The sequence below is a fragment of the Crocodylus porosus genome, unplaced genomic scaffold (genome assembly GCF_001723895.1).
Source record: "Crocodylus porosus isolate Cpor-Errol unplaced genomic scaffold, CroPor_comp1, whole genome shotgun sequence".
Lineage (NCBI taxonomy): Eukaryota > Metazoa > Chordata > Crocodylia > Crocodylidae > Crocodylus > Crocodylus porosus.
Genome location: NW_017728939.1, coordinates 7,565,529 through 7,582,950, shown reverse-complemented (window position 1 = coordinate 7,582,950; position 17,422 = coordinate 7,565,529). Strand labels below are relative to the sequence as shown.

At 59.9% G+C, this 17,422-nt stretch overlaps 1 protein-coding gene across 1 annotated transcript in view; it reads right to left on the bottom strand.

Annotated features, from left to right (window-relative positions):
• Window positions 1–17,422, bottom strand: part of KCNQ4 (potassium voltage-gated channel subfamily Q member 4) — a gene marked incomplete at its 5' end in the record, with an annotated part of 66,381 nt that overhangs the window by 27,972 nt on the left and 20,987 nt on the right. Inside the window, 4 exons of the mRNA XM_019547538.1 lie at window positions 38–163; window positions 591–766; window positions 1,895–2,021; window positions 4,256–4,346. Coding sequence (XP_019403083.1) covers window positions 38–163; window positions 591–766; window positions 1,895–2,021; window positions 4,256–4,346 — 520 coding nt within the window. The remainder of the gene's footprint in view (window positions 1–37; window positions 164–590; window positions 767–1,894; window positions 2,022–4,255; window positions 4,347–17,422) is intronic.

Genomic DNA, 17,422 nt, shown 5'->3' with positions numbered 1-17,422 from the left:
CCCCCCTGGGGCAGCGGCCCGCTGAAGCTGAACTTACTGTACCCCACCAGAGGGAGTCGGCGTAGGTGGTGAAGTCGGCGTTGGTGTCCTTCTCGGCCAGGTAGACGAGGAAGGAGGCGAAGATGAGGACCAGGAAGCCGATGTACCAGGCTGTGATCAGCTCCTGCCGGGGGGGGGCAAAAGCCAAGCGGGTCCTGATGGCCCCCTCCAGCACACAAGCACCGGGAGCCCTGCAGAGCATCCCTGTCCCGGCAGGGCTGAGCAACTCGGGTGGGGAGTGGGCGAGTTCAAAGACAGGGAGGAGAACCGTGCTTGCAGGCTGGATGCGAGAGCCCCACGCCCCGACCTGTCTGCTCCGTACAGGGGAGGGGTGAGTGGGGTGGGGTGGCAAAGCAGAGGGGTGACGGGGTCAATGCTGTGTCCTGGGATCCCAAGCACGGGGACGGGGCTGGGGGCAGGCCAGGGGGGAGTGACATGGGCAAGAAGGGAGTGGCACCCTGCACTGTGCCAGCTCTGCCCTGCCCGGGATCCAGCCCTTCAGCCCAGCCCAGCCTGGGACACCCCCCGCGTCTCCTGCCCTGCGAACTCACCTTACTGTGGGCGTAGACCACGGAGCCCAGGAGCTTCCAGGTGCCGCCACGGCGGTCCATACGCACCATGCGCAGGATCTGCAGGAACCGCATGCTGCGCAGCGCCGACGTGGCGAAGATGTTGCCCTGAGTGCCGGCGGCGATGACGGCCAGCGAGGCGATGAAGACGATGAAGTCTGTAGCCCGGAGCACAGGGTGGTGAGGACAGGGGAGGGAGGCATGGCTGGCAGTTCTGGGAATGAAGTCTCTTCCCCTTGGGACCTGGCCCCCAATATACACGCCCCCGGGGGGACACACGCCCAGCCCACCCTTTCTGCTCAGGGGGTCTCTGTTAAGCAAAGCAGGAGGGATCTCTCCCCGGCTCACAGCTGAGGACCACTCCTGAAAGGCAGCAGGTTGCAACTCAGCTATTCCCAAACACCCTCCAGTCCCGCTTCTTCCCAACCTTAAGTGGGGGGAAGAGAGGGGAGGGGGGTCCCTGGGTACATTTAGAGCATGGCCACAGCCTTCGCAGCTACAGGACAGACACAGCACCATGCTCTTGTTGCTCCATGGTTGGGTGTCAGCAGCCACGGCTGTGCCACCGTCTCCAGCAGGGAGCAATTGATGCCTCGCCGTGGTCACTGCTGGAGGGGCTCCATCCACAGCGCTGGGAGCCGTGAAGGACACTCTGACCACCCGGACACCCTCCCTGACCATCCTCTGCTTGCAAAGGGGACCTCAGAGGCATCAACCCCCGTCTCCACCCTGACGGGACCTGTGTCCCTCCAGTGGCATTGACCACCGCCGCAAACAAATGCCCGCAAAGGCCCCTTCCCAAAGCCACTCCTCGAGCCCAAATCAAAAACCCCAGCCTGGCTCTGGGCCACGTTCTCCCAGGGAGGCCAGTGCCTGGCTCCTGAAGGGCTCCAAAGGAGATGAGCAGAACAACCGGGAAAAAGGCCGCCCCCAGACCTCACCCACCAGTGCAGCCCGGGTGGAAACGCTTGCATTAGAAGGGCCTGCCGCAGCCAACCTGGCCCCCCCACTGCTGCAAAGCTCCTACCTCTTGGAGGTAATACCCTACCCTGACCTCATTCCCTTTTGTCCTCCCTTGCAAGGTGGCAGGGAGATGGGGGCACGAGGAGACTCTCCATCTGCCCGACGCCCCGAGTACGCCCATCACTGTGGCATTGAGGCTGCCCACAAGAAACGGGGCCTGGCGGATTGACGCCTGGCGTCTCCGATGACCAGGGGACAGCAGGTGCCCCACGGAGAGGCGCGGGGGGCTGGGAGGAGCCCGCGCCAGCCTGTGCCACGCGTACCTATGACGCAGAAGGGTTTCCTGGCGAAGCGGAAGCGGCCCTGCCAGCCCCGGTAGCGGCAGCAGCAGCCGGCCGCCCAGATGCGGATGAAGTACTCCATGCCGAACACCACAATCATGACGAACTCCTGGCAGGGGAGAGGAGGAGAAGCAAGTCGAGCGCTTTGCAGGGGGGAGCGAGCAGGGCAGCTGGAAACAGCCCTCGCCACTTGACTCGAGTGTTAAGCGTCGGCCAGGTTCTCGTTTCCGCGCCGCTCCCTGAACGGGGCCCGGGTAACCCCCGTCGAGCGGACGCACGTCCGCAGACACAGCAGCCGGAAACAGGAGCCCACAGAGGGCAGGGAGGCTTGGGCACCTGCCTTCTAAATATAAAGTCCCTCCCGTAAATAATTGATCCCTCTTTGCACAGGGCTGGGCTCGTACAGTGGCAGGAGAGACACCTGCAGCCAGCGCTCCCAGGGAGGAGGAAGGAGCGCGTGGGTAATCGCGGCCCACCGCTGTGCCGTTTTCGAGGCAATCCTAGCTGGGACGCTCCTGGGAGCCTCGCTGGGGCAGGGACAGCTGGGGAGGGGGCGCTTCACCCCAGGACTCATGTGGACAAGGCAGTGAAGGAGCAGGAACACCCTTTCTCTCTGCAGAGCAGGAGAGGATGTGACACCCACTGAAAGGTCCATGGATTGAGAACTGAGGCATTCTCTGAAATGGGCACTGCTGTGCAGAAGGGGCACTTATATCTTGTCTATACATACAGACTCACACAAGGCGAACACGCACATGCACACTAGGTGAACTAGCTTAACTGAAGGCACGGTGTCCGTCCAGATGTACCATCCAAACCTGCCAGAAACGTGAGCTTTGATCTCCCGTCACAAACACACTCCCAGCCATGCTCTCACTTTAAACAGAGCAGAGACCTTCCAGGTCTCTCCCCCTCCCGTGCATGCATCTATTTGGACAATCCCAGGTGACCAAACCTAAGGACTCCACATTGAAGTATCCAGCTGCCAGAATCTGCCTGGTTTGAGGCTTGCACATCACCAAGAAGTGGCTGCAAAATGCCCATGCTGCCATTGCCTGTAGGAAGCACGTAGTCCCAGCAGCGGTGGGTGGGAGAAGGCACCAGGCAAGCGGGCTCCTGCATCTCACCTGGCTCAGAGCAGGGCTGGATGACACAGGGGGTAAAAACACCAGCACCCTCTTTATCAGAGCAGTGCTACCATCCATGCAACAGAGATGGGAAAGCACGTGCCAATGTAGGCAAGAGCAGGCGCGGTTGTTTCACACACGCCTTTCCAACCAGGCAGCAGCCTCTCCTGCAAAAGGCTCTCATGGGCTTTGGTGGCCCAGATCTCCACGTGCCTGGAGAGCCAATGACGAACTACTAAGAAAACTTCCTAACGCCTTCTCCTTCAATGGGACAAAAAGATGAGCTGGGATCCCTGAACCAGGAGCCTCATCTAAACGGCCCCCATCCCCTCCCACCCGAGCCAGCTTTAAATATCTATGGGTAATTTTCCTCCACCGTCAGCATTGTACCACTTCTCCTCCTACCTTTCCCACACAAGCCCCCCGTTTTGCTTACTCACGGGAAAGTCACAAGGACCTTCCCAATTTAGTCTCCGTTACTGTCGGGAGAAATCCAGTGTCAGCTGTTTCTGACAGTTTGGGGGAAAGTGGTGTTTTTTTGCTTTTTTTTTTTTTTTGATTCCCCCCCTTTTCCAGTTGGGTGTTTTTTCTTGCCTTTTTTTTGCCATCTAGAATAAGTGCAAGTCGACAACAGGTGCCTTACACCAACCCCACCAAAGAGATCTCGAGGGAGATCCTTGCAAGAAACATGACGGTCATCAAGGCAGTCCTCCAAGCAAAGCCCAGCAGCCAGAACAAAGGCAGCATGACTTAATGGTCACCCTTAAGGAGCTTGGGGGATTAGGACACCTGGGTTCTCTGTCCAAGTCATCCAGTCACTTCAGCTGTCATTTATAACAGCTAAATCAGCTAAACTAACAGTTAAAGCCAGGTTACCAGTGATCTTGGAAGGGCATCCACACTTACGGGGTAGAGATTGAGCACCATGCTTTCAGTTGAGCTAGTTTGCCTACTGTGCACGTGCATGTGTGTGTTCACCTAGTGTGTGTGTGTATCTGTGCATGTAGACAGGATACAAGTGCCCCTTCTGCACAACAATACCCATTTCAGAGAATGCCTCAGTTCTCAATTCATGGACCTTTTAGTGGATTTCTCTGAGCAGGACTTTGATGCTGGAGACTCCCCCAGGTTGTCCTGGCTCTGGGTCTAACTGGGGGTGGAAATCACATTCTACGTGGGCAAGTGGAAGATGAGGACAGATCTCTAATGAACTTACCAAGATGAACAGGCATTCGTTGGCGAATTTCTGATGCTCCTGGATGGTAGAGAAGACGGACAGCACCAAGCAACTGAAGACAAGGAGGAATCTGAAACAGCAAATAAACCAGAAAGATTAGCAGACTTTGATTCATCCATGCCTTCCTACAAGGCACCTGTCTACCCGAGCCCTGCCATGCACCTAGGAGACCCCCCACCCCCCCCCAACCGCTGTGCCTACAGTAGGTGACAACTCCCCAGCATCAGAAACAGGCAAACCTTGGACTGCTTAAAAGTTCGCTCTGGAACAACTGGTCATTTGTGACGGGAAGGAGAGTGGACATGAAGAAGGGGTAGTCTGACCATAAAGGCAGAGTACAAGCAGCCCCATCTTGTCAAATCCAACCTCATGAGATACCTGCTAGCTGAATGCCTGGCTGGTACAAGCAACAGCATGTTACCAAAATCCAGCTGGATGCAAGATCAAGGGCTGAAGGGAACCCCTGAATTAGACCAAGGAGAGCTGACACACTCTTTAACTGCTAGCATTGAACAGTAAGAGTGATGGCTGCTAACAGCACAGCCTTTGGAGAAGAGCAGGGGCAAAAGCCATGGCACAATGATCAAAATGTCTTGGTTACAAGGACCACACCACTTTGTCCTGCCTTGATACGACTGGCACCGCACAGATCAAGAGGGTTTTGCCTTCTGCCTTTTCAACTCCGACATAGCACAGCTTAACTGCCCCTGCTCTCCCAGAAATGAGATGCTGGAACACGGCTGCCCAGTGTAAGCTCCAGAGCTACCCATGCCCCACTCAGCACAGAGAAAGAGACAGGTTTAATAAAGGATTGGGAAGAGGACACTTCCTCCTTTTAGGGTTGGGAGGGCAGCAGTCCAACTCCAAATAGTGGGACACCTCCATGATAAGCTCCGGCGACAGACACCAGCATTTTGTCCACGACTGGTGCCCCTGGATACGACTGCGATAGACTGATATCACAATCACTTGAGCAGGAGGATGTGACATCTGCCACGGATAAACAGGGAATGGGCCCCTGGGAGACTTCACAACCCTGTGGCTCCAGTGGGGTTAAACAAAGTCCGGAGCGAAACTTGTGCATGTCTGAGTCAAACACCACCCAACTATTTAGGAAGTGGGCTGGCGCTGCAGTGGCCAACCACCACCCCTAGATGGCAGCAGAAAGAAACCCAGGAGCACCCGAGTCAGTGGGCTGCCAAGCGCCCGGGGTGGTGGAAGAGGGACCCGCGATGGTCAAGCGTACGGGGAAAGGTTGCAGTCTTCTTGTTTCAGGAGGGCTGAGAGAGCCCACAAGCTGGCTCAGGAAGGGGGTACCACCTAGCAGATGTTGCCAGCATGCTGCTGGGCAGCAAGGACTTTCCACGTCCCGGCATATTCTGGGTCCAGCCCGACTTTTTTCCCTTGATCATTCTCCGTGGATCACAGGAATGGAACAAGTCCACCGAGCTCGAGTCGAGGTGGGTTGGGAATAGGACCTGGCACAAAGCACGGCCTTTCTCTTGCTGCCCACCTGGGTGCATTTGACCTGGGGAGCCGGCAGCAAAAGGCCTTAAAGCCCATTACCAACCGTCCCTGCTCACTTCCTCTCAAACGACTCATTAGAAAAGACAGTGTCCCTTCCCGCGGGTGCCTGATACTCCTTATGGAGCGTCCCAGACACGGCACAGCTTGCTGGCATCGCAGCCTTAAAGGCAGGTGCTTTAATAAGAGATCCAGTGAAGCCATTTCTGAGGAGCCTGCAGGGGTTGGGAGAGGGAGGTCTTTGCCACCGACAGATCTTTTTAGTTTGGGCATAACTCAATTTGTGGCATCCTCCCTGCATGAAACTGCCCCCGGGAGCATCGAAGGGAGGAATTTCTCCCCTACACCCCAAGGACCTGGTCCCACAGCCCCAGCGCTCCCATCCCAGCAACACCTCCGTCCATCTCCCTATCCTATAGCCACTTCTCCCCTTCTAGTGGGCAGCGCGGTATTAATTAACACACACCTATCACCATCGCCACCAGGGAGCCAGGCTTTGGCCAACGTGGGCAGAGAAACCTGGCTCGGGGGCCACATTCAGACTCGTCATCAGTGTCGAGGCCCCTGGTTTTTCACTGCCTGCCAGCCACGGGAGGCCAGAGATGCAGCACAAGCTTGAGAACCAGAGCGGCACAACCCTGTGGTTTCTCCGCCCCGGCAACGCACGCGAGCTTTTGCCTTCTCGGTAGTTTCCTCGGCAGAACGGCCTGAGCTTTGCGGGGAGAGTCTCCGGCTGCTTCCCCGAAGCCCAGCGCTCCAGCCAGGGGTGCCTCGCTCCAGACCTCAACCTCGCAGCCCACCCTGGGAGGCAGGAGGACAGTGTCCGCAGAAGGGAGAGCCTGCCCCCGAGCCCCAAAACAGCCTCTTTTTCTAACCCTCATGACCACACTCCCTGCTTCCCCAGACCTGGGGAAGAAACCCAGGCGTCCAAACTCCCAGCCCCTTTCTCCAAGTCCTATGCCGCTCCCAAACCTGGGAAGGGAACCCAGGAGTCCCGAGTGTTGCTAGACTTCGCTCCCGGCTGCAAGCTCAGATCGGCTGATGTTGGGCACAGAGAGGGCGGCCCGACGGGAACAGCCGAGGCAGCTCTGCGCTCGCTGCTGCAGAAAGCGCTGCGCGCAGGCATGGAAATTAAACAGCCCGCGATCCCCCAGCTTTGGAGAACTCCGAGCCGGGCCAGAGCTTTCAATATTTAATAACGAGAAGCATGGGCAACGTCCCCCTGGGAGGCCCGTGGGAACGCGGCTGCAACACGCTCCTCAACGCTGGCACTGGGCAAGCAGGGGAGCTGGGCAGGGTGCAGACGGGATGAGCACGGGGGAAGCTGAACTGGCTGCAGCCCTGTCTGTCCTCCTCCTCCTTCTCCAGCCAGTTTCCCTGCAAGACCTCCGAGCCCTTCCTGACCCTCAGGGAAGTTACCTGCAGGCCTTGCAAGCCAAGGGACCGACAGCCCCGGCCTCTGCGTTTGCAGAAGCTGCTCCTTGCAGAGAGCCAGCGCACTCAGCGCAGGTCCACAGTAGCAGGCGCCCGCCCTCCCCAAACCCTCGCTCTTCTCCAGCACCCGCCTGGGACTCGGCCAGGCCTCAAGCCTGTGGTTTCCACCCAGGGTGCCACACAGCACCACGTTTGGACCGCTGCGGTCTGAAGTCTTTGCGAGAGAAGAATTGCTTTGTTATTTTTCCATAGTCGAGAAACGAGTGCAAGCGAAGAGCTGGCATCTTCGGGAGGGGGGGCTGGAGTTTCAGGAGGTTGAGCAAACTGCACAGGAAAACTTCTTGAATTCTCTCCTCCCGTAAACCGCTCGATGCCCAACCAGAGCCGCATCCCAAAGCGCTGGGATTCAATCGTGCCCCTCTCCCCTGCACAGATAGCCCCACCGACTGTAAGACAGGCACCAACCCAAGTGGAAAACTCCAGCGGGTTTTCAAAGCACCGACCTAGGGAAGGGGTGATGCACCCCAGCGGGGAGTAATATCCCTCCTCTTGGGTATCGGCTCAGCTTCAGGAGACTCTTCCAGAAGGGCGCGAATGTGAGCGCAGCCTCGGGCGATAAATCCCACCGCGCCTGTAAGTCGCTTGGCACTGCCAGGCTCCTAGAAGGCCCGGGGCACCTTTCCTCTCTGGGAAAGGCAGATTTAAGACGGGGTTTATTGCCTTGAGTTACGGCTCTTGGAGGCAAGTCAGGCAGCAGGTTTAAAAAAGGGATGAGAAGGAGAAAGAGAGAGCAAGAAAGCCTGGCGCTGGGCAGGGAGGTCAGAAGGCTCCTCTCTGGCTCCGGGGTCCTGGTGCCCAACTCCAGGTGCACGGACCCCAGCCAGGAGCTGGTGCCTAAACCTCCTCAGCCTCTGAGCTCTGGGAACCTTGCGCCCCCCAGCTCCGAGCTCTCAGCTAAAGGCACGAATAAAGAGCTCAGGAGGCCGAGGAGGGGGTGCTAGGGGAGCCCCACGTTTCCCATGTGCGCTGGGGTGAGCCTGAAGAGCAGAGCCCCCTCTTTACCGATGCCAGCTGATTCTTCTCAATGGCCTACGTGGTGCGGGGAGGAGAGGAGACACCGCCTGCCCCCTACCCCTGCCCTCCCAGCCCCTCAGCAGGGGCACAGAGCGGCTCAGCAGCACGTCCCGTGTCCCGAGCGTCGAGGCGGGGAGCGAGCGGCCAGCCTCCGCACCACTCTCTGACAACCCGAGTCGAGCCCGTGCGTCAAGCCGAGCTGCCCTAACCTTATTTTGTCCATTTCCCTTCCCCGGCGCACATCAGATGGCGCCTAATGGGGACTGGAGATGCCCGGCGGCAAAGCCCCAGCTCTCCTCCCCTCCATGCCCGCGGGCGCTGCTGGAGAGAAATGTTTAATAGTAATAATAGAAAGGGAAGAGAAGCATTACCGGGATCTAAACTCTCCCATGCCGGTGCAAGATGATTCCCTACAGGCTAGTTACGCGGCCCCTGCAGCATGTTCCCATGCAAATGTCCTCACTAATGAAACCAGGGGAACGGACCGAAACCCCAGAGCAAACAAACAGAGCCGGGGCTGGGGAGAGGTCTCGCGCGAGGCTTGAAAAGCTCCCCCCTTCCCACCCCGGCGAGGGGTATCGGCTCTCAACACGGCACACTTTGCGGGGTCTGGCCACGCAGCTCACCCCGGGCTGCTGGGAGGCCAGGTGCCCTGTTGACTCCTGAGACACTCTTCCAACAAGGGGCTTTGGCCCATTTAAAATAAGAAGGGAGAGAGGGGAAAGGAAAGGAAGGAAAGAAAAAAAAAGAGCGAGAGAGAGAGTGAGAGAAAGAAAGTTGAATGCGGAGACGAGGCAAGTGGAACTCTCCAAAAATACACTTTTTCCCCTGATCCAGCGATTCTAAATCGGGAAAGCCAAGTCACTCGTGCCACCGGCTCACGTGATGCCATACAAAGGGCCATCTATCTGCGGGAGCCGGGCTTGCGTAACCGCACGGGGGGGCACCGCGTGCCTGGAGAGGGCAGTGGGCAGCCCGGGAGACCGGGACGCACGGCGCTGGCGGGTGGAGAGTTCTGCGTGGGCTGTCGGTGCTTCCTCGCACGGCCTGTAATGCCCAGGGCCGGATGCTCGGTTGGCGCCTGCCTGCTAAAATGGGCTGGTGCTGGCATCTTTGCGGGCAGCGGGTGGGAGGCCGCGCCTCTCCAGGGGGCTCGCAGCAGCTAATCCTTGATTGAAACGTGGCTGTGAACTCTCTCGGTGCCCCGGGGACTTGGACCTGAGGGCGCTGACGGGACATGGATGGGCAGGTCCAAGCTACCCCGCCTCTAGGCACGGCAGGCCCCATCGTGCACACCGCTCCCGAGCCCCTCAGTGGCCCGGGGTCCCCAAAAGCAGTCAGGACCCCTCCAAGCCATCCGCTCATCCCAACTGCTAGGGCCGGTGGGGCTCTGCGCTCAGCCGTCACGTCAGGCTGGGCCAGGAGGTGGCACAAGCCCTGCAGAAGCATCAGCCTAACACCGACTAAGGCCCCACTAGCCGCATGCCACCCTCGTGCCATGCAAAGACCCCCATCACACCGCACCCCCCCGGGACTCTGGAGGGAGGAGGGAAACTGAGGCTACGCAGCACCTGAGACCACAAGGGCTTTGGGACAGTCCCAGGCACCGCCGGGGTGTCTGGAGGCTGCTGCAGGACACCAGCAGAGACCACAGCGATGGGGGACACACGCTGTCCGGGCTCGCAGCCCCCGTCCCAACCCATCGGGCCCCGGCGTCCCCCCCCCGCCGCCCGAACGGCTCCGATAACAGCTTCCCCGACAAAATAAAGCCCCGCCGCGGCGAATCAATCAGGCTGCTAAAGATAGTGCGGGGGGGAGGGGGCCGGTCCCAGCCCCTGCGCCACTGTGGGGGGAAGGCGGGGGCGCCTGCTCCCTGACTGACATTGAGTCTTTGTCGCGTTTCTCTTCTCCTTTTGCTGCTGACTGGAGCATTAAAGCCGAATCAGCGGTAACGGGAGTCCTCTGGGGCCTGAAATCAAATCCACGCATCTTTTCCCAGCCAGCCAGGGGCTTCTTGCCTTGAAGGTGCCCACCTTCGCCGTCTCGGCTGCAGCCCGGCTGTCCCACCCGGGGCCGGGGTTGACCCCAGCCCCGGGGGTTTGGGGCGAGACGCCCGGGAAGCCAGGGGATGGGCTGGCGCTGGAGGAGCGTTGGAGGGAGAGCAGCTGGGGGGTGGGTACCAGGCCAGCCAGCAGTGATGGGCACCACGTGCCAATTAAGGGCCACTGCTCCTCATCCCCCTGGCAGGTCCCGAGCAGGCGGCGATCCAAATGAGAAGGCCGCTGGTTTTTGCCTTTAGACCTCATTTGCAGCACCGTGGGGGCCCAGAGCCTCTCCTGGCCAAGCCCACCAGCCTCCGTCAAAAGACGGACTCACGCCAAGTGCAGCTGCATCAGCTTGAGCTACTCGGAGAGAGGCGGCTATGCAGAGGTAAAGCCCAAGCAACGGGCCAGGCCGAACAACGCAAGTGGCTTTGCCCGGGCACGACGTACCAGGGTTGCAAGCGGGGTGAAACCTTGCAGGTGCCAACAGTGGCTGGATCACGGGCCGACTCCAGCCCCCGCATTTCCAGAAGCTCTCGCCACTGCTTCAGGACCGGGATGCAGCCCCTCTGCCTTGCTGGGGGGAGTTGGGGGTTTTTGTTTTTTTTTCCATTGTTTGGGGTTTTTTGCTGACCTGCCTAATGACTGCAGAGGTCGAAGGAAGAAAGACAGCGTCTTGACTCCCCTCTTTCCCAGCCTGTCAGCAGAACATGAGACCCAGCCTGGCCCCACAGCGGCTGAAAGCAGCCCAAGGAGCTGCAAAAAGAGAAGAGGGTTCAGAGAGACCGCAAGGGGAGGCGGGGGGCCACGGCTCCCCATGCGTGGAAATCAGAGACACCCAGCCGCCGACGGGGAAGAAGGCTCCGCACACGTGGACTTACAGATGGACTGGCAGAGAGAGGGGAAAGGGCTATGGGCAGCCGGCACGGCAGGGTGCAATCAGGCTTCCTAATGCAGAAATAAAGGAGCCCAGAGGAGGGGGGAAGGAGGGGAGCCCAGACAGACACAGCTCCACACACCTGCCAGGTACAACCCAGGCGCTACGGCACCTCCACCTCCGGAGGTGAATCAGTGTCAGTCCCCCTCTCCCATTTAACAGGCAGGGTAAACTGAGGCCCGAAGGCTGAAGGTCGCACCAGGAACCTGTGGCAGGATCAGGGCTGAGCTTGCAGGCGTCCAGCTCCACCCAGACAGAGCACTTGGTGCTCGGTGCTGTGTCCTGACACCAACCCACATTGCACCTGCTGGCAAGGGGCTAGAGGTGGGACTGGAAGGGACCAGGCCCCTTTGCCTCCTCTGGCCTCTTCCCCCCCGCCATGTGGATAATACCCCATCTAATCGCTCCCGTCCCTGCTGAGCGAGAAGCTGCCCTTCGCCTTTCCTCCCCGCTAGACGCCAGCTGAGCTGGCCAAAGCCTCCGGACTTGATGTTCTGAGGGACTAACCCTGACCGCTGGCACCGTGCCGTGCCCAGCCAGCTGGGACCGAACAGCAGCTTCCCAGCCACAAGCGCAACTTGCTGCCCCTCGAGCCGAAGACCTGAGGTTCTTCCCAGGGCAGCGGGAGCCACAGACTCGGCTCTTTGGCAGCCCCCCGGCAATGCCACCGAGCCAAAAGCCAAGCACCGAAAGGAACATTTCAGCCCCTTGCCATCCCCGCACACGCATGCACAAACCCAATTGCTTCCAGCCCCTGACGTCAGCCTCACAGGTCTGCCACCCAGTGCGACCGCCTGAGGAACAGGGCTGCCTCGGGCTGGGTTTTGCACCCAGACCGATCTCACTCCAACCTCCGAAAGCGGAGGAAGAAGGTGGCAAGGACCAACCCAGCCGCAGGCTTCGCCCCCGCACGTTGTGCACTTACAAAATAACCATGGACTAGAGATTTATGACCGACCCATTAGACAGCGACCCATGCGGGGAGATCTTTTCTACACCTGGGAGGAGGAGGAGAAGGCCAGGACCCACTGCATCACCTTCTCCCCACCACGGCACAAATGCACACACTCTCATGGCTGGAGTGTAACCCTTGCTTCCCAGAGTCCCCCAGAAATGCAAGGCCAAGGGCTGGAGGCACACTTTCTCCCACTGAATTATTAATAAAGCCCCTTCCTTCCCACGCAGCTTTTATGCAATTAAGTCCTTAGCCTGGGAGAGACACTTCAGAAGCAGGAGGGGCCATAAAAGGCCAAGCACGAGGGTGTTTTGTGCCTCCAGAAGATGCCGACCACGGCTCGGTCTGCAAGACCCACGCGGGCCGCGTGAACTCAAGGAGCAGGCTGGAAATGCAGCAGAGCGGAGGAGGGCCCCTTTTAAGAGCCTCCGTCTCCGCTCCCTGGCTCTTCTCTCCCGAGAGTTTCCATCCCAGGCTGCCAATTTAACTATTCCTCCTGCAGGCTGAGCAAATGGGTCAGCAGCCTGCGAGAGCCCCCCACCCCGACCTCGGGGCACGCCGACAGTGCCCTGCTGGGGCGGGCGGCCGCCCGCGTGACCCTGTCCCAAATTCTGGGCTCGTAGGAGCGCAGTTGCCTGGGGGAACTAGAAACCAGGTCAAATGGCATCCCAGCCATATTTGGTCAGTTTAAGCAGCAAAAACAAGATGTGTCTAAATGGCCGAGGCTGCATCCTTTCTGCTCCACGCCTCTTCAGCAATAAAGATTATGCCGCCAGAATTTAGCAGGCGGCGAAGCACAGCGCGGGCTCGGCTCGGCGAGCTCCACGGCAGCCCGAGGAGTTTGGACCGGACAGATGCACAAGGCAGGGCCGGGACGGGGACCTGCCGAGGTCCCTGGCACCGGGGCGTGGGCACAGAAGGCGGCAAGCAGGATGCACGGAGAGCTCTTGCCCCCGCGCCGTGCCGCTCCAGGGCTGCACTCTTGCAGTCTGCAGAAGGGTCCGTCCTTCCTGCTCTGCCCCGGCTGCCTTGTTGGAGATCACGTCACAGAGCTGCTGCGGGCATGCCAACTCTGGGTTGGACCGTGCCCAGAGCGATGCACCCTGCCTGCGCGTGCCCACACCACGGCTGCTGGAAGGGCCCCGTGCTGGGGCTTTCTGACACCCCCCAATACCGCTCTCCCTCGGCGGCGCGCTGGCGAGAGCCTCCCTGCCGGGAGCTCCTGGACGCTGACCCAGCACGCACGAAGCAGGTGGACAAGGCACGTGTCCAAGGTATCGCGGACCCGGTGCAGGCAGGGCCTAGAGCCTGGGAAGGAGTTAATCAAGCTCAAGAACAAGCTTGTTGCCCCTTGGCCCGGGAAGCAAAGGGATCTTCCTCTCTGGGCTCTCTCCTCCCAGCACAGGCACCGATCATCCCCCCCAAGGACAGACCCCCACGTGCTCCAGTCCGCTGTCCTGGCGAGTCACGGACTCCCCCCACCCCAGACCCCGCTACAGGCTTGGGAGACGTCTACCCCTGGCCCCGCTGCCCTTGCCTGCACTGGGAAAGCCCTCCCCACTTCGCCACTCAGCCTCCTGCAAAATGAGTCTGTTGGCCTCGCGCCCGGGCAGCAAACAAAGGGACCATTTAAGATGGCTAAGGAGCACCTGAAGGCGGATGGCAGGAGTTTAATTGTTTAATACATGCACTAAGTGGGCATCAATTGTTTATAGGAGCAACAAATCTGGAACAGGGGAACAGCCTTGAAGGGAAGCGGGAATGCTGGGAGAAATCCTACTGTGGCCACGGCCTCTCTCCAAATGACCGCTGACGGGAGAGGTCTCGGGCCGATTCCAGCAGAGGCCAGGACCTCGGAGAGACCCCAGGGATCCCGGCCTGTTTTGGCAGGGAGGGAGACAAGGGAAGGAAGGCAAAGGGACTGCGAGCAAAACCAGCACAGGGAGACAGCGCTGAGAGGGGATCAAACCAGGATGGAACAGAGGAGGAAGAGTGGCCAGAGGGCAGCGAGATGATGACGATGAGAGGCGATGGGTCGCCAGAAGTCATTTAAGAACAATTCAGCCCAGGGGTGTCTCGGGGGGCCCTGCTCCAGCACGTGACGGGATGTCTTACACTGCACAGCACAACGCAAGAGCTGCTCGATTGAGGCCGGCCGGCCGAGACCCCACATCTTCTGGCTCGGTTCAGGCAGCTGGCCGACCAGGATGTCACCGGCGGGGCCAGCCGGTAGATCACGCGCTGCTTCGCACCCTCGAACCAGCTGCGAGGGCAACGTCCATGGCAGCCCGAACTTAGGCTACAGTCGGTCACTAAAATAAAACACCGCAGGAGCGAGGTGCGGACACCTGGATCACGCGCTTGCAACTGTCTCCAGGGACTGGGGGTCGGCACGTCTGCAAGAGGCCCTGGGGACAGACCCGTGCCCACAAGGCAGGTTGTGGGGGTGGGTTCACAAAGAGGCAGGTGCAGGGCCTGGGAAGCAGACTCGCCCCGAGAAACCCCAGAAGTGGCTGCCTTGGTCCCAGAAGCATCGTCAGCCGCGGTGGAAGAGGAAGGAAAGCGCTCACATGGGGTCCAAATGAGCACCACGCTGGGGCAGAGGGATCCCAGCACCTCACCCAGGCCCTCCCGCGAGCTCTCCGGAGACCCCTCCGTGCCCCCCTCCTCTAATCCTGCGGTGGGATTAGCATCAGGGAGCTGGTCATGTGAAGCCAGCGGCAAAGGGAAGGGGCAATGGTACTGGAAAAGAAACTTTCCATGACCCAAGTCACCTGCTAGGAATTAGCATCCAAAGCCCGGTGGAAAAACAAGCCCGGGCTTTGGGAGCACTTAAGCTGCTTAGGGAGCATCAGGAGGTTTGAGAGCAGTATGGGTCACCAGCCCTGGGCCCGTGCAAGGGGCCGAGCTCTCCCTGGAAACTTCCACGGGGATGGAGAAGTCTGACAGACCCGGCAGGGCCTGGGCAAGGCAGGGAGCAGGAGCACCGGGCACCGGTGTGTGCACCTGCCTTGCACACCGGGCACCAGCTGGGCGAGGGGGCTGCAGCTCAGCCATGTGGAGCTGCGGCAGAGCTGGGGAGGTCCCAAAGCGGGGTCGCGGGGAAAGCCAGGACAGCTCTGAAGACCGCTTTGCCCTTTCCAAAGGCCTCCTGGGCATGGCCCCCTTTCCCCCCAACCCATGAACACCCCATACAGTCCAGCTCACCAGCAACTGCTCGGCCCCACAGCCAGCCCCGGGCCCCTGACCTGCTTGTACAAACCCACGGGCCCCGGACAGACTCGCTGCTCTGCGCTATCGTCCCTCTGCGCACACAACCCACCGCTGGCCCCTGGCCCTGCCGCCATCACCACTGGCCACGCCGGCTCTGCTTGGCCAGGGGACAAACTGGACCTCTTAAGGCTCCTTCGTCTAGGGCTGGAGACCGGCCACAGCGAGTCACCCCAAGCCGGCTCTGCCCACTGGGTCATGGATCTCAGGCCAAGCCCGAGGGTTGCCCGTAGATGGTCTCGGGTAGAAGCCAGAGCAAACCCTATCAAGATACAGCCCACTTTTGAAAAATAGATGGGGAAGAGTTAAAAAGGAAACGCAGGGATTTCAGCATGCACCCTGTAGCTGTGCACCCACCTGTCCCTGCCAAAGCAAAGCCAGGGGTGGTGCGTGGCGTGCCCGCCCTGCGGCTTGCAGCTGCAACCCGGCTCTTTGGCACAGCAGGGGCCAAGCTAACGGGGCGCTAGCGAATCGACCTTGAGGCCACAAACTTGCCGCCATGCAGACTCGGCCCTGCACCCACCCCTGCAGTTGCTGCCTGGCCGCTTTGCAGCTGGTGCCCCCAGCTGAGACCTGGGAGGCTCAGCTCATCCATAACCTTGGCTCAGTCACAAGGGCTCGTTCTTTGCCTTCCCCTCCGAGGACTCTGCTGGGTTTCCCAGAGAACTGCCAGCGTCAGCACCGTGGCCCAGCCCGGAGGGGGCTGACAGGCTCGGCTGGCACATCCATCAGCCGCCGATGGCTGCAGGGGTGCAAGAGTGCCCGACAACCCAGCTGTCTTTTCTTCTTCTTCTTTTTTTTTTTTTCCCCATAAAATTTCATCTTAGGGCCAAATCAGTTCCTAATTAAATTCCAAATTTTAAATGAGCAGAGCTGTCGTTCGAGTCTGCTTGGCAAAACTCGCCGGCAAGTATCCCACGCTCTACAGTCTGGGGCTTCAGGTACTCCCAGATCTGTGGCAGGCATCCTAAAAGCCCCAAGCCGAGAGCTTGGGGAGCTCAGATACCCCCTAGTCTTGCTTGCCCCTATCCAAAAGGCTGAAGCAGCAAGCTAGGGGGACAGCCTGAGATCAATCCCCCATCCCCATACACTGTGTAGCCAAAATCCTTGCATTTGAAGGCACGTGTAGTCTCACGGGGGTCAGCCTGCCTGCAATGCAAGTCAGGACTTCCCCCTCCATTCAAGGCCGAGAAGATGGCATCTCTCCTGCCTGGGAAAACCACTCTGTTGATCGTGGTATCTCCCCTGCGAGGTACCGTGTAGGGTCGGATGCTTCCCTGCCCTGCCCTGCCCAACCTGCCAGATTGCAGCTGTCCCGGCAGAGGGGGAGCCCGGCCCCGGCTCCTGGCTCAACGGGGGGGTTAGCAGCTCGATGACAAGGTACCTCGGGGCTTCGGGGTTAGCTGTGCTCCATCTCAAGGGGCCAGGAGTCGCTGCCCACAGGCACCCGCAGGGGGAGGCGGGAGGAGAGCCGGAGCGAAGCCAGCAGCAGACAAGCAGGCTGCCCGTGCAGAGGGGCACACAGTGGGCTGACGGCATGTGCCATATCCACCGCCGTGCTCGGGACCCCGAAGAGAATCGCTGCTGAGCAGTTTGGAGCAGCCGGACCAGGCAGGCTTCGTGCAGCTCTGCACGGAGCAGCCCGTGCCCAGCCCAGCAGCAGAGCCGGCGGGGATGCAGGGCTGCAGGCTAAGCATCTCCGACCCAAACGCTGCTCAGTCCCTCCAGTCCCTTTCCCAGGCACCCAAACAACCTGGGGAAGGTCCCGTCTTCCTGCCGTGAAGCACCAGCCCTGACATAGTAGGGATCACAGAAACGTGGTGGGACTCATCGCATGACTGGGCGGTGAGTGTCAAGGGCTATAGGCTATACAGGAGGGACAGGATAGGAAGGAAAGGTGGAGGAGTAGC